Source organism: Scardinius erythrophthalmus, assembly GCF_964197995.2.
Source record: "Scardinius erythrophthalmus genome assembly, chromosome: 20".
NCBI classification, from domain to species: Eukaryota; Metazoa; Chordata; class Actinopteri; order Cypriniformes; family Leuciscidae; genus Scardinius; species Scardinius erythrophthalmus.
The window spans coordinates 4,796,914-4,814,606 of NC_138240.1; the positions used below are offsets into that span (position 1 = coordinate 4,796,914).

Genomic DNA, 17,693 nt, shown 5'->3' on the forward strand with positions numbered 1-17,693 from the left:
AACGAGCACAAAACCTGATCTCAACATGGTAAACGATGTAAAATAGATGGATGAAGGGTGATTCACCTCTCTGCTCTGGCTGATTCCAGGTCTCTTCCTCCAAAAACAGGAGCTGGGTGACAAAATCACATTCAAATTTAATTACTGGAGAGCAGCATCATGTAAAAGCGTGGGAGTGAGTGAAAGAGAGAAATTGACCTGAATGGAGGGATTGTTCTCCTCCTCTTGGTCCCGGTAGGATCACGGCAGGATGTGCGACATTAAAAACAGGCCCACGCTGGCTGCAACCATCTTCCTCGCACATATGGAGGGAGAAGAGAGTGGGAGAGGGGAGGGGGAGCGCAGGGCCATTCTGATTGGGGGGAGGGTCTCTGCGTGTACACACAAATACACACACGCAATAGCAATGCAATCCAATGATGCACACACAATGAGAAAAGAGTTACAGCTCATTGATTCTAAAAGCATTACATTCCATGCAGAGATGAAAGAGGAAGTGAGAGAATAATACATGGTGCAGAAGTGATGCATTTCAGATGAGCGAAAGATAAATAACACAGAAAGACAGCAGCAGAGAAATAGAGGTTTGAATGGTCAAAGGAAGAAGCTCATCTGTGCATCATTTAGCAGGTTCACTGACAGCCTATGCTATATATGTATGTATGCATGTATGTATGTATGTATGTATGTGTATATATATATATATATATATATATATATTTATATACACTATATATACTGTATATATACTGTATATATATATACACACACATACACATACATATATAGACACACACATACACATATATATATATATATATATATATATATATATATACACATAGTATATAATAACATTGATAAGATTTAAGAGATTGTATAATGCAGAAAAATATTAATGTCATATATATATAATACTAATAATAATATAATACATATTGTGTTTTTTTGTACATTATGATAATGAAAATTAAGGGATAATTGTCATTAATTGTCATGAAAATGCAAAAAATATTTATCTTTTTTATTTATTTTTGTTTTGGGAAGAAATGCACTGAACATGTTTTTGGCAGGTCTTATGCTTTTTATCTTATCACAAATGCGACCATAGAAAGAACTGGCTTTTAAGAACAAGGAACATACAGGTTTTATTTAGATTGCAACATTTACCAACGGTTACAAAGTGAGAGTTTCCAAACGTTTGTCTCACTACACTTGTGCAAAAAAAAAAATAACAACGAGATATATACAAAAACACAAAATATCTTGGTTACATAGTCTTCCGACACTGTTTTGGGAAATATTGCACTTTTTATTGCTTTAAGCTTAAGGTTGTTTTGTAATTTCCACAGTTTGAATGTCTTGGCCTATAGTGATACAATGAAAACAGGAATGCTTCACAACAGTGCAGTGCAAACACTGTTGGCTGTGCATTGAAAACATTTGAAACACTAATACTACAGCTGGTACCGTGCTTCTGCAATAACTTAAAAAAATACTATATCAATTTGCAGAGAGTGCACCTTTTAAAAACTGATTTTCTTTAACATGAAACAAATTCTATTAATAAAAAATGTATTTTTTGGCAGATAAACCTCATAATTGGTACAATGATAATCTATGAAATACGTTTAAGACACATGTAAGGAAGAAAGACAGATGAACTGAAAAAACTTGCTTCCACTGCAGCTCAGTTTGGTGTTATTTTCACTGCATTTATATGTATGCAAACAACACACACAACACGCAAACATACACACACACACACACACACACTTCCTTCTCTCTGTTGGTTTAGCTGAGAGGAGAAATCTCCTCTCCAAACTTCACGAGGTGAGCAGCGTTTTTGGCTTCATGGAGCACCTGTGAGTGCAGATACAGACAGACAGTCACACAGCTGTTTGTGCATGTGTATTAAAAATGTGCTGTTTTTCTAAATCCATCCCTTCTTTGGAAAACATACAGTCACGTAGAGTCAAGTAGCAGTAATGTCAGAATAGATACATGAAATACACATATCAATCTTATGAAGTACATCATTTACTCATGTTGCAGATCAACACTAATGTTGCCATTCATCTTAACAGCAGATTACAGGCCCGTGATCTGGGCGGCACCTACCTTGTTGTGGATGTATGACTCACAAGCGTAGCACCAGACAGACAGATCAGCGAAGCTCAGCACCAGAGGGTGACCCGACACCTGCCCGTGGGTCACCATGTGCTGGTTCACATAACGCCCGCAGAGCACCTGAAAAAAAGAGGGAAAAAACTCAAATAAAATAAAAGCATACTTTGCCGAGTGCTTGTGCAGTGTCTTTATGCAGAGGAACCTCAAGCTATAATGCTAATTTTTTTATCTTACTCTTTTGCTACATGTGATGACATTTAAGATGAACTATGTAGTAGGGATGTCACTTTTTATTTGATATTCGAATATGCATTCGAACATGACGTGAAATATCCGAAATCGAACTATCCGATTTTAAAAGTGCCATGTTTTAAGCATTTTTTACAGTCTATGATTATACAGTTCGCTTTTTATTTTATTGTTTGCCATCTCATCCAGTAGCGGCCGCTCTAAACGTATTGTAGCGTAGGCCCATGACCAAATCGAGCGAATAATAGCCAGCTTGTTTTGAAAATGGAAGATAACAACAAGACTAAAGAGACCGTGCTGTAATTCCTGCCTATTACACACACACACGACCCACAGAAAAGACGCGTGTCAGTATCAAAGTTCTCTTTCGGGCTTGAACAAACCACAACACTCAAATTATGCCAAATGTCCGTTTTGTCGAGTGTCCCCATAAGAGCAGTCTTAAATTATTTAAATAAAGTCTTAAATGAATGTAGAGATTTGAGAAAATGGGACGCGTGTCAGATCGCCAAAGGCCAAAGGTAAGAGAGTACATTACTCACTCAGACCCGGCGCCAGGAGGATTATTACCGGTAGCCTAATAATCATGAATGCACTCCGCTATCTTTTAACACATCTCCGGCGAACGGCTTTTTCACACAAAAGAAAAACTCTTCATGAAGCGCAATTAAATTCAGTGCCATGTGGCGTTTCCTGATGGATCAAGGTTGTTCGTTAACTTCATTTTACTCGTAGATCTTAAAATATATTCGAATACATTGTTTGATATTCGATATCCGTTCGAATTTGATTTTTCTCAAAAGTGACAGCCCTACTATGTAGAAAATTTTATTAAATAAGTTATGTCACAGACTATGTGTTTTTTGCGTACATGTGCTTTCCAATGTTCCTACGTTCTATTAGAAATGTGTCTATTTACGCTAAGTGCAAACAGCCGAGTTGTTTTCTCTTGTTGGCAGAGGCTATTTACACTAACTCCGTCCACTGACTCCTGGTTGGGCCAGACAAAATTTCGGAAGACGCTAGATTGTCAACAGTACCAATAGTGAAGGGGTAAGGCGAGTGGCAGAAAGCTTTAAAGCAAATCGACCTGAGTTCGAATCCGCCTATAAAATAAAGCATTTATTTTCCATAAAAATGTAGAAAATATTCGAAAAGTGGAAATAAAGTGCCTAACGTGTGTTTAATAATAAAGAGTTTACTGGTTAGGGTTAGGAGTAGGTATAGGGAGGGCTTTATTGTCCCAATAAGGCGGCATCTATTTCATAATTTTACTAAATATAATCATTTATACTATGTTATTATCGCATACCATTTAATGTACAACAACACTGAGGTGCAAATAGTATCTGCCACTAGCATCTAACTACTATTTACACTTAGCCTATTGCAAAGAAAATAATGCTATTTATTTATAGTGTAAATAGCATCTATCACTAAGTAAATGTTGCTATTTTAATTTAGTGCAAATAGCCTCTGCCTTGTGTAAATGTTCGCAGATTTCACATTCGGTTAGTGGATGAGACCCAATGTGCACCAATGTCAGCAGTGGGAAATCTAAATCATTCTAAACTTCAATCTGTTACGATTTTGAACGTTGTTAGCTGTTACCTTGTAGCAGAAGAGGCAGATCCAGTTTTCAGCATCACCTCCACACTCTTCACATGGGAGGAAGACATCAATGCCACCTGCAGGCACCGGTCGCACTGACTCCAAGTGTGGGCACCATGGCAACGGGTTCACCACATACATGCCATCCTAGCAACAGAGTAAAACTGAACGAGACGACGGACTGAAAATTCTGAAATTCTGCCACTCTATATATATGAGCCACATTTATCTGCAATCTTATATGAACACATTTACCACATCCGTGGGTTGTTGTCCGAAGACCTCTATGACTGTCTTCACAGTGTTACCACAAGCAGCATCCAGACCACAGCTCTCCTGCTCATTCATGGCAGCTGGATTTCCAGTGACCACAGACACTCGGATCGACTGGTCCTGGTAAACAGAGCATGTTTAAAGACTGAATACATTATGAGTCACCAAAGCATACTGCTAATGACATTTGAGACTGCCTACAGGTGTCTCTGCTTTTACAGCTGCGATCTCTGCATGTGTGGCGTCTCCATCTCCGCCTTTCTCTGACGGGGGTTTCAGGGGTGATTCTGACTCCTGGCCTGATGAATTCCTCTGCGGGTTGGGTTTCACCTTACGTCTGGCTCCTCCAATTGCAACTGACGATGGGCTGGTGTTTGATGAGGTACTTGTGTTGAGATTCAGAGAAAGCAGATCCTCAGTGAGCTCATCAAGGCCGGACTGCTCAAGATTGTGCGGTTTCTGTCCAGGACTCTGAGCGGGGGTGGGCTGGCGAGGCGATTTCTTGCCCTTGCCTGCCGATGCCCGCTTGCCTTTCGGTTTAGGAGACGGCAAAGACAAACGAAGTGACTCTGGAACTGATATAAACAAACAAGCAAAGCATTTTGCATTAAAATAATCATAATTTTCTTACATTTTTTAATTCTTCAGATATGATATTGATGTGAAGGCAAACTCACTCTGTATTCGCAGGGAGCTCCAGAAGGGGGCGTGGGCACGAAGGACGTTGTTAATGGTGACAGCAGCGCTGGTCTTGGGAGGGGGCAGATGGTCTAGAAGTGGAGGGGAGTCTCCCAGCAACATACTGGTGCACATGGACATGGACTCAGAGATGGAGGTGAGGTTATATCCTCCCTATGGTGAAGAGGGTTAGATTATGATGTTAATTCAGCCAGCGCACATACCTGTATTTTCTTCCTGTTTTCGGTTGAAGTCCACAGTTCGATTGTCGAGTTCACACGCATAGGTTATCACGCGCGTGAACTCGACAATCGACTACTGTGGACAGAAAATACAGGTATGTGCGCTAGCTGAATTAACATCATTTTTATTCATATCTTTCACATCTACTGCAGATTCACTTGTGTTTACTCAGAAGGAATCACTCACATTTGCTGTGCACTTGTAATGACACATCAAGGATGTTAAGAGGCTAAAAGCAGGTTTAGTACTTGCCCCATTGAAGTCAACAGGGTGCAAATTTTAAAAAGAGGATAACACGGTGTAGGCAACACCGATTTTTGTCGTTGTTCTCTGTATTGACAGCACTCCAAATGTACAAAAAAATGAGCTCAATGTTAAAATTGACCGGAGTTCTCCTTTAACCAGTGTGTAGGACATACATTACTGTTCAACAGTTTGGAGCCAACTTTTTAATGTTTTAGTAAGAAGTTTCTTATTCGTACCAAGGTTGCATTTATTTGATCAAAAATAGAGTAAAAACTGTAATATTGTGAAATATTATTACAATTTAAAATAAGTGTTTTGTGTATTTTAAGATTTAATTTATTCCTCTGATGCAAATCTGAATCAGCATCATTGCTCCAGTCTTCAGTGTCACATGATCCTTCAGAAAACATTCTAATATGCTGATTTGCTGCTCAAGAAACATTTATTATTATTATCAATATTATTACAGATATCACTTAGCTGCTGAAAATAACGCTGCTTAATATTTTTGTGGAAACCGTGATGCACTTTTTTCAGGATTATTTGATGAATAGAAACAGCATTCTATTTGAAATTGTGGCTTGCAGACATTGCAAATGTCTTTACTGTCACTTTTGATTCAATTTAATGCATCCATACTGATTGATTAAGTATTAATTATATATGATAGGTCAATTAATCATCTGATCTCATTTTGGTCATTTTGAGATTGGGTATTAACCCTGGCCAATAATTGATGTGGTTGGTTCCAAAATCGTTTTGTACAAGTTCCAAAATCTACTAAGTGTTGTCAGTGAATAAACATTTTAACATGATATCAACTAATTTGTATTATAAAGAAAGTATGGCTACCATCAGGCACCATGTTCTCTAGATATTGACATCAGCATTGGCCACTGAAAAACTCAGTAGTAGAAAGTGTAAACAGTGAATGTGTGAGTGAATATAACCCACCTCCAGTATGACTAGCACTCTTCCTGCTGCCAGACCCATCAACTGATGGGTGAAGTGGGCATAGCCCTCGGGGGTCACCTGATACCCTCCTAACGGATCACCCCGTGCCGCATCAAACCCAGCAGACACCAGCACCAGCTCTGGGGCAAACTAGAACACAGACAACACCACTCACTTAGCATTTAACACCAAACAACGCATGCTTTGGTCATCAGGTAAAAATGAGCATATTTTACCTCTCTGGCTATTGGCATAACTAAGTGATGGAAAGCTGCCATGTATTCTGGGTCTCCCATCTTTCCTCCATTCCAGGGGATGTTGACATTGTATCCTCTGCCTTTCCCTTGCCCCACCTTATTATAGTTAGCATCCTCCGAGTTGGGGAAAAACGTCCCGTCTTCATAACGATGCAGAGAAATGTACAGGACGCTGGAAAAAGTGAAAGACATTGGTTAAAAACAAAGGTCTGCAATCTGACCAATGCTTATGCGACTGATCTAAACAAATATATATTTATTTATAGATCAAATGACAACATTAAGAGGATCCATTACCCTTGTCTATTCACCCAGACTATTTTATAAAACAAATGAGCCCTTTTTGCCATTTCTAAATGTTCATGAGGTCACAATGTAATGCTACTTTGCAAACAGGCTGTTATTGAAAGATGGCGCAGCTAAACACTATATTGGACCAAGAAGTTGTTACTTATAAAAATGCAAAGAGGTTGGCCAATCAAACACAAGGTCATTTGCATACAGAAGTCTCCTAGTTACATTAGCAAATACAGAGAAAAATTCTCATGCAAACTAAAATACTACTTTATTGGTGAAAGGAACATCTTAAATTATAAATGGACTTCTTATGGACACCTGACTTTGGAATACATACCAATGTTATTTTAGTATTATTTATATAATATTAAAGTATATATTCATATTTTGAATAAACTTTTATTTTTTATATTTTTCATTTTAATTGTGTTTAATTTAAATGTACTTTTGTCATTTAATAGTGTTTTTCTATTTCTATTTAGCTTTAAATTATATTTCAATTTTAGTCATTTTAATACTTCAACTTAAATTTTAAGTTTCATCTAATTTATATCTTATATTATTTCAGATTTATTTAAATGAACAAAAATAATTTTTGATTGTTTTAGTTAACAATAACAGCACTGATCCAGACCACTATATGTACTAATATGAGATTATAGAGGGACTGGACAAACCTGTCATCCTCCTCAAAGATGTGCTGTGTGCCGTTTCCATGATGAACATCCCAATCGAGGATGAGGACACGCAGGGATTTGTGTGTGATGCTCTGGGCATAGCGTGCGGTCAAAGCGGCTGTATTAAAGAAACAGAAACCACAAGCTTTGTCTTTCTCTGCATGATGACCGGGAGGACGGACTATGGCCACGCTGTTTCTCACCTACCGGACCAAACAAACAATTGAGGACACCTGGGAGCAAATTCAAGCAGTAATGTTCTAGTATACTTTATACTGAGACATGTAAAAGACACAAAAAGACAGACCTGGCCGGTGAGTATGGCCTGTACGGAGTTAAAGCATGAGCCAGCGGCCATCAGGGCACAGGTGTAGCTCTCATTATTGATGAAGATGGAGTTGTAATCGTTCCCCAGTCGGTGCAGATCTCTGGGTTTCATGTGCTCCGTACTCTTAATAGTGCTTATGTGAACAGAACTAGCACAAGAGAGATAAACAGACATGAATTAAATCGAATGCAATGTTGCATTAGTTTTACTAATACAGATTTGTATGTAACTGCATACATTAATGTAATCGTTATTTATTTACTCATCTGAATGCATTTCACCTGTGACAGAGCGCCAGCTCCTCTTCTGTTGCCAAGCGAGCTGGTATCCGATGGCAACGGGACAGCAGGCCCAACTCCTCATGTCGGGAAAAGATCCGTGAAATTCTCTGAGGGAGCTCTGGATGATGACTGTAGGAATCAATACATCCTCATCTTATTTATGCACAACCAAATAATCAAAACACACACAAGTGAGAAAATTGTAATTTTTCAGCTGTGTCACGGGGATATTGTGGTGTTTCTGTTATTAAGCAGCAGTCACTCTCACCCATCCCACATGTTGTGATGAAGCATCATTCTCTGGTCATAAACTAGCCCAGTGATCGGAGAGGAAACCTTCACTTCTGCACATACTGGAGCGCGCAGGGGAGGGACATCGGACAGAGGACCCCCCTCTAAAGGTCATCAAACATACATTCAAGAGCTAAGAAAACACACAAATCTTTCACCAAGGTGCCAACTGTACCAAATGACTGGCAGTTTAAATGCTTGTGCAAATGTGATGTTGGGTAGTGTTTACTGGTTTGCAGAGGAACGCTTTCTTTTTATCTGAAGATGACAGGATAATATAATGTCCCAATGTAATCTCAATGACCAATGCATTTCCATGCTGTTTCCAATAATTTAATAATTGATATATGGGCAAAAAAATGGGCTTTGGTCAGGACAAATGTTTGGACAGAAAATTAGCTACATTTTAGAAAATGCACTACTTAAAAAGACATTGCTGTCTCAGAAAAACATCAAAGACAGAATTAAGTTTTTGGCAGAATATGGGAAGTTTGATTCAGAGTGGTTAAGCAGAGTTGTGTGTGGAGTGATGAATCACAATGAAACACGAGTTGCATGGTGATGCTCCAAAAATCTGGTGAGAAATATAATAAATGCATCTCTACCACAGTGAAGCATGGAGGAAGAGGTGTCATTGTGTGGGGAGCCTTTTTAACTGCTGTATTGGTGAGCTATTTCACTGTGATGTTTTATAAACGCTTCAGAGTACAGGGAATATTGCAGAATGGCTTGCTTCCTACAATTGAAAAGTTGTCATCTAAAGAGGAATGATCAGATGTTTTTTTTCAACAAGGCAATGATCCTGCCCAAATTGCAAAGACAACCAAGAACAAGTCCATCAGGCTCATGTTTTGGCCTGGTCAGAGTCCAGATTTGAACCCTTAAGTGAATATTTGATCTCACATTAAAGTTAAACGAACTGGGAGACTTTTTTCCATTACTCGTGGACTGTTTCAAGTCATTAACATTGAGTGGAACAACACTGACTCTTTTTCCTGTAAAAAAAACGATCTGCAATTTTCATATGTACTATATTTATAAATAGTTTTCATTATGTTTCATGAGTGCACCAACACAATATGGTGATCTGATTTGTATATTTGTAAATAAAAATTCTTGGTTCCTACCAAAAGTCTGAAGACTCTTCCAAAATGGATACAAGGCAGAGATGGTCTTTGAGATGGAGTTCAGGGCACTGCGATAAAACCACAGGAAAAAAACACAGCAAATAGGGCGTAACAGAGAGCAAAATAAGAAAATGTAGGCAGATGTGCTCCTTAGTTCACTCACCTCTTACTCGGAGCACCAGGAGAGGTCAGGTGAGGGCAAGGGTCACCCAGCAGTGACCTCACACTAGCGCAAACACCCTCTGCTGTGGACTGGAGGTTATATCCACCCTAACAGATTAAATACAGTGTGTGAGATGTGAACCACAAAGAAGAATATTTAGTTCTCTTACGGCATAATTTGATCATACCTCCAGAGCCAGCACGAGTCGGCCCTGTGCTACACCTTTCAGCATATGGGTCAGGATGGAGAAACATTGTGGACTCACTTGCATCTCACCCTAGATACACAGATCGTTTTAAATAATTAACATAATTGAATGAGGTTTGGAAAATGATATTAAAGGAATGAAGCTGAGCATCCCACCTTTGGATCACCGGTCACAGAGTCAAAGCCGGCCGCCACTAACACCAGTTGAGGCTGAAACTGTGCAGCACAAACACGAGATCTCGATATATTATTTCTTTATAATAAAGTTAGTTGATATCAAAGGAGACGGACAACCAATTTAAATAATGTTTCTTTAAATGTTCATGTAAAAATGTTTATTCATTGACAACACTGTTAGTATATTTTGGAACGATTTTGGAAGCAACCACTTGTCAATTATTGGCCAGGGTTGATACTCAATCTCTAAATGACCTAAATATCAGACGATTAGATGATAAAACATTAAATCTGATGTGCAGGTGACCGATAAGAAAGGTGTACCTCATACGCCACAGGCAGGAGGAGCTGCTGGAAAGCTGTGATGTAATCTCCATCCTTCATCCCTACCTGGAGTTAAATAAAGAGATCAGGACACATTCAGCACCAGCCTACAAAGACCATATTCTACCACACTTCTGTAGCATTTTATTTTTCATTTATAGTCCACTATAATGTTAGTCAAGGTGGTAATTTAGTTTTAAATGATCTGTTAATCGGTTAATCTCTCGAAATGTGTCACATGAACACTGAGGTGTACCTTGTTCCAGGGCAGGTTGATATTGTAGCCCTGTCCTGCCCCTGAACCCACCGAGCTGCTGTCAGACTCCTTGAGATGCGGCCAGAACGAGCCATCTTCATATCTGTGCACTGAGAAATACAGCACACTGCCACACAAGAGGACAGAGGTTAGATGCTCTTTAAATGACAGACATTAGTTGCATCCCAAATGACACACTATACACGATGTACCTACTATGCATCATTTACATCCGTTTAGTGTATACATTTTATAAGGTTATTATGTTATTCACTGTCAGAGTCTGATAGCCCCTCCCCCTCCTCTACATAATTAAAGCTGTGCCAGATGAGTTCATGAAGTACATCAAGTGTCCAACATTCCACACTTTTTCGATTAATTGATTTCATCATCTGGGTATATAAAGTGTGCTTTTTCTAGTTGGATTTTTCAGTGTAAACACACCACTCACACTTTATTTATAGTAAAAAAAAAAAAAAGTCTACAATAGTGCACAAGCACGCAAATTGAGATGCACCTATTTATACAGAACATTTGTAATATGATGTGCTTGTGCAGTCAAATGTACCTGGGATCCTCTTCAAAAATATACTGGATTCCCTGTCCATGATGCACGTCCCAATCCACAATTAGAACTCTGTATGATTGGAAAAGCAACCATCCATGTTATAGATTCTCAAACCATAAACTGCATTAAAGACAACGTGAAAATGCATTTGAAACACATTCAACTTCTGTAATGTGACATTTTTGGAATATTCAGTGGGAAATAATCCAGAACCAGACTTGATTTTATTTAAGTCAATATCATTTTTTGATATTGGCTTCACAGACAAGGCTTAAATCAAGTCCCAGACTAAAACGCATGTTTTAACTGAAAGCAACTTGCACAGATTTGCTTATATTGCAGATATCTTAAAATATGTCAGTGCCATTGTTTTGTCTCAAGATGCACATCAGTAATATTTTTATTTCTAAGGAATGTTTATAAAAGCTAATTGAATGCCCTAACTGAACTCAACTAAGGCGTAATCCTGGTTTTAGCCCTGTCTGTGAAACCAGGCCATAAAGTGTTAATTAATGTATGATGCTAAAGCAAAATGCAGACACTCACCGTTCAACTCCATGCTGTTTTTGAGCGTAGCGCGCCGCTATGGCCAGATTATTAAACATACAGTAGCCGTTCATCTTATCTGCCTGAGCGTGGTGACCCGGAGGCCTGTGAATATAGGGAAAAAAACAGTAACTGTCAATGAATAAATCAATATAAAATAAAAAACAAAGAGATATTAGTACTGTTGAGAAGAACAGATGCAACAAGACCTGTTGATGGAGAAGCCGTTACGCAGCTGTGATGTCATCACTTTATCCACCAGCTGGAGAACTGATCCCACCGCCAGACAGGCACAGGTGAAAAATTCCTGATGGAATTTAAAAAAATGGATTCTTTCTTATTTTGTTTTATAAAACAGTCGCCATGCTGCATGGAAACCATAAAATAATCAGTTTGGCCAAAGAATAGTTTATTCTTATTATTATCAAAGTCCCTTTTAAGGAAAGTCTGTTCACTTGGTGGCCATACATGCAACGCCTCCAGGCAAGTATTTCAGGCAGCCAAGACCAAGTCCTATCTACTTGAATGGAGAAATTCTCTGAAACTGTTTGCACACAAATAACATATTTCTAAATATTTACATAACCTTCCCCATAAATGTTCTTTCATATGCTCAAATAGCATTAAAAGAGCTTATATTTAAGCCTGGACCAGCCAATGCGCAAGTGCTATCCTGAGAGCATCTCAATTGGCTCTTTAATTTATAAGGCGGGACTTGTTCTGGCTTTATTGCGCATTGCGCTCTTAATAATGAGAACATCATCTTTATGAAACTTTGAAGTATTTTATCATGTTGCTTTTGTCATCATTTGATAAAAGCACTTCATCACTTAGATTCATGATTAAGAACATCCCTTATGGTCAATATTGGTTGGTGCATATGGTCAGTATTGATTTCATGTTGACTTTAAGAAATATCAGTGCATGTACTGGATAATGATTTTTATTTTTATGAACAATTAAACACTGGAACTGGAATCAGCATACAGTAAATTCCAGGACTGGAAAAGACATGTGATTGGGTGACTTACAGGATGCAGGTAGACAGAGTCGTATTTATCAGAGAGAGACTTCAGCTCATCCTCTGTCATTTTCTGTGTGGATTTCATCAGCTCTACATAATCCTTTCTATAATACACAACACATTTCCCCATGTCACATAAGATAATCATAAAACAAAACCAACAGCATCTTTATTTAATCATGCGTATAAACTTACGTATGAACGAGTAATAGCTCGTCTTCTGTTACAGCTCTGGCCTGAAACACAAAGTTAAACTATTTAAAACTTCTCAAAGACAGGAGGAATTGTAAAGTAATATCACTACAGGAGTGTCTCTACCTCTACTCGTACGCAGCGTCCCAGCACCCCCTCCGTCTCCAGTGTCTCCATTACAGTGCTCACTCTCGCTGGACACTCTGGGTGACTGCAAAAAAACATCCAATCCGCTGTTATTTAAGAACTTTTATAATCCTATACTAAGTAAACTATTTGAAATAAAATTAAATATCAAGAATAAGTACAGCTTTTATTGACGCAATAATGCATAAGACCAGAAGATTCTGTCTTTTGCTTCATAGCATCCACTGGAGAGTCTTAAAGTCAAAAATCAAAATGGAGAATTATTTTTTATGAAATACTAGAGTATTTATTACAAATGATTTAGTTTTGTTCATATGCCCTCGTAATATTTAATCAAAATAACTTCCCTCCCGCTGATGACATGTTTACTGACATGTGGGCGGGACAACCTGTCACTCACATGAGGTCACAGCAATAGCAAATGAGAACGATGCAACGATCCAATGAATCCTCGATGGACAATTGGGAGTCCCACCCTACCATTTTTCTTGTTTCACTTGGATATACATCAAATAGGGAAGAAAAGACTATCTGAACTTCTGGTTCATGCTGACGCATGACTCTCTCTGTATTAAAATTCTAAATTAGATGCCAGAATTTTGACAGAATTTCCTTTTTAAGCAAACTATTGTCAATACGAATTCAACCATTCTGAAGCATCACCTGGCATCCCAGAGGCAGTGAAAGTGAGTGAAGGCATCTATATAGACAAGGCCTGTTCCTGTTGGTTTAGTCTTCCCACACACATCCTAAAAAAGATGGCAAGAACAAAGAAAACAGCTGTTTCAAAAGCACTCGCTCCCTGAGCATGCAATCCCACAGTGATAAAATAAAATACTACATGCACATTACTGAATTCGAAAGGGATAGTACTCCCAAAAAATCTGTCATTAATTACTCACCCTTGTGTCATTCCAAATCCGTAAGACTTTAGTTCATCTTCGGAACACAATAGAAAATCATTATTGATGAAATCTGAGAGCTTTCTGTCCCTCCATTGACAACTACCCAACTACCACTTTGACGCTTCAAAAAGTTCAGAAAGAGATTGTAAAACTAATCCATATGAATTGAGCGGTTAGATCCAAAGTTTCTGAAGAGACTCGATCGCATCATTGGTTCTTGCAGAAGCTCAAAAGTGCAGCGAAACACGAGAATGAACCTCATTGGTTCTCACACGTCAAGCGAACATGCTTGAGCTTCAGTTTATCATAACAGATGTGTGTGCTGATGAATGTTTATATGCAGAGGTGTAAAGTCCAGGGGTCAGAAAGTAAAAGTCCTGCCATATGTGTATTCCACCCATGAACTCAGCCAGCTGATTTCACTAATTAGTTCTCTCTCCTGGCTGAAAAACTGTGCTAATTAGCAAATCCAGGTGACTGAAACAAATACTGAAGAGGACTTTTACTTTCTGAACCGACTTTACACCTCTGTTTATACGTGAATAAAAGTCTAAATTATATCGGGTCATCATATAAAGCGATTATGTCTCTCCAGAAAATTTGGACTAAACTGCTCAATTCATTAGTTTTACGATCTCGTTATGAACTTTTTGAAGCGTCAGAGTAGTAGTTGAGTAGCGGTCAATGAAGCTCTCAGATTTCATCGAAAATATCTTCAATTTGTGTTCCAAAGATTAACGAAAGTCTTACGGGTTTGGATTGGAATGACATGGGGGTGAGTAATTAATGACAGAATTTTCATTTTTGGGTGAACTATTCCTTTAATAATCAACTCCATACACAACACCATAAACGTGCATCACTGCCAATGTTGAGGAGCTACTTTGAAATGGTCTTGCCACACTATAAGCTACTTGTAATTTAAAGTAGATAAGTACAGTAAAGCTAGCCTTTTGAGTACATATTAAGCTACATGACAAGACAAGAACTGGGAGAATTGGTCAGGAGAAAAAGGATAAATTGTTAGAAAAATTATGTTGCAATGACAAAAATCTTAATGTTTTATTCATGCAAAATATATTTAGCTTGTGTATATATGTATTTTTTTTTTTTTTTTTTGAGAAATATCAAACAGACATTTTTTGACAGGTTTTAAGAGAAAACAATCTAAGATAATGACTGTGATTAAGTGTTTATTTACCAGGTTTTGTAGATCATCGCTCATCTCCTCCACTTTGCTCCGGTCCATTCTACCCTTCCTCCGTGCCTCCTGTAGACTCTTCTTATGGTTCGGGTTGTTGTTTTCTCTCTGAAGAGCACAAAGGTATTTTAGAGAGAATTACACACAGCAGAGGCCAACACTCTCAAAACAGGAATCCAAATAAAGCACTAGCACACAAAAATTAGCAAAACAAAGCACGACACTGAGTAAATCAAGTGGGCAAACTTCACGAATATCTGTGAATTATTAACTACTCATGTACACACTGACTAAAACACGCAACACAACATTGTGTCATATGAACCACAGGCTGACTTGCAAGTTGCTACGCCACTGTAATGGAGTGTAAACATTCTCTCACTTTGGTTTCTGGTGTTCCTCTTGGAGAACGAGTAGAACCTTTGGAATCTGGAACAGGATCCATCAGTGGAGGATTTTACAGATCCACACCAAAGACCTTGAAAAGTGTTAGTGACAGGTGCTCAAAACATCTACATCAAAAGTCCTAACTTGGGTAAACTGGATGTATAAGAAAGTTCAGTTATATGGAAGATATAATAGTTTAATAATAAAACAGAGGTCATCGCAGATGCTACACCTGTTTTTATTGTATATGCAGAATAAATTACCCATAGATTTGCTGTGTAAAGTTGTGTTTAAGTGTGGCTATGCATGAAAAATATAAAAAAATATATCACCGGATGGCTATTTTAAGGGATTTCATTTTTGTTTTGTGATTCTTAATTACTAACTTTATTCTTTATTACTATAATAACAACACAAAATTAATCAAAAGAAAAAAGTTACTAATAATTAATCAATTAATAATTGAAAACAAAATCAAATCATCCACCCATTCTGCTTCTGAATCATTCCACAAATGTCAAAAAGTGACAGATGTCACAAGAATACATAACAGGTTTTACTTACTGCTTTCAGAAATGTGTGAGGTGTATGAGAAGATAAGAACAGAACTGCTGTCAGATTTTTATGTCGTTGGCAAAAAAACACTTTGAAATTTTAAGAAAAAGGCGGAGCTGCCAGTCATTTGAGCCTTAAGCTTTTTGCTCTCTTAAGTTTCCGTGGCTGTTGTTATTCTCTGGATTGGACATAAAAGTGGAAAATGGACGTAGCAAAATGGGGACCGCCTAGCAAAAACAACTGCAAGGTAAATATGCATTAAGGTGGATACGAAAGAAAGCACAATGTTCTTATTTGGAGATGCTAAAGGCTAACCCACGCCCAACTCTGCACAGCAAAAGCGCAGAATCAGATGTCGCTAAAAGAACTACTTTCTATGAGACGTAAAGCGGTTCCTCCGCTACGGGGCGCGTGAAGGCTCAGACTCAGACAGCAGAATGTGACAGTAGAGTTACATTCAACGGTCAGCACGTCTCACTGGCAGCATTACAACTCTTATTTGAGCGTATAAGCGTAAAACATGTCATTTCAAATCAAGTGGCTTATAGAAATTCTTTCACACCACTGTCTATAAAATTATAATTTCCAGTAAACACAAACGACTGTGATCGGTCCATCCTGACAATGCTGATCTCGTCGATGTGTTCATCTGAATAATTGACCTGCAAAACTTGGTCCAATGAATAGAGAATGGGACTTTACTATGTGAACTAGTGAACAGTTAAAACACACGTCGTAGAGGGCTTATTCATCTTTAAGTCAAGTTCAACTGCCATTCTTCCCACTTATTTTTCTACGAGCAGGCGCACTAAAATTACGTCAGTAAAAACGCACAGCGCGTGCTCGCTGTAGTCCGTGCTGTAACGCAGGAGGTCACTGTTGCATATTTAACGGGCGTTAACAGGAAAATGTGTTTATGAAACGACAAAATTGTTATTTCGCTTGGCTGAAGAGATTTTACATAATAATTAAATTCTCAAAAAAAATAATAATAATAATTTGAATCCAGAGATATGAACACGATTTACCAGTACACCCTGTTTCTTTTTATTTATTTATTTGTTTTCTGTTTTCTTTTTTCTCAATTTATGTAAGGGGTCAGGGGCCAAACTGCACAATAAGACAATATTCAAAGCATCCCATATGGGAGTTTGCAAACTGAGGTCCTCAAGGGAGTTCTAGGGGGACTGTGAAAAAAGAGGTGAATTTTCCTGTGTATTTATAAAATAAATAAGGCTGAATTCAGGTTGATTGGGACACATTTTTGGGAAAAGTGGAGATAAGTTTTTAAAAAAGAAGATAAGTAAATAAGTAAATCAATAAATCTGATTAAAAAAACAAAACAGAAAATTATTAAAATAATAAATAAATCATAAAAATTACAAATAAATAATTAATA

General features: G+C 38.0%; 1 protein-coding gene across 1 annotated transcript; it reads right to left on the bottom strand.

The window, feature by feature from the left end:
• Positions 1-254: 254 nt before the first annotated feature.
• Positions 255-17,104, bottom strand: hdac6 (histone deacetylase 6). Its single transcript, XM_081348694.1, has 29 exons — positions 16,304-17,104; positions 15,735-15,830; positions 15,353-15,460; positions 13,910-13,995; positions 13,226-13,310; positions 13,103-13,143; positions 12,915-13,011; positions 12,093-12,190; positions 11,884-11,988; positions 11,338-11,406; positions 10,770-10,896; positions 10,514-10,579; positions 10,169-10,228; positions 9,993-10,082; positions 9,806-9,912; positions 9,643-9,710; positions 8,493-8,619; positions 8,225-8,353; positions 7,923-8,091; positions 7,616-7,818; positions 6,621-6,813; positions 6,385-6,534; positions 4,941-5,115; positions 4,465-4,838; positions 4,246-4,383; positions 3,991-4,137; positions 2,122-2,250; positions 1,777-1,863; positions 255-371 (listed from the first exon to the last, which is right to left on the bottom strand). The coding sequence occupies exons 2-28, from the start codon at positions 15,795-15,797 to the stop codon at positions 1,795-1,797; spliced, it is 3,273 nt and encodes a 1,090-aa protein (XP_081204820.1). The 5' UTR covers positions 15,798-15,830; positions 16,304-17,104; the 3' UTR covers positions 255-371; positions 1,777-1,794.
• Between the last annotated feature and the right edge of the window lie 589 nt (positions 17,105-17,693).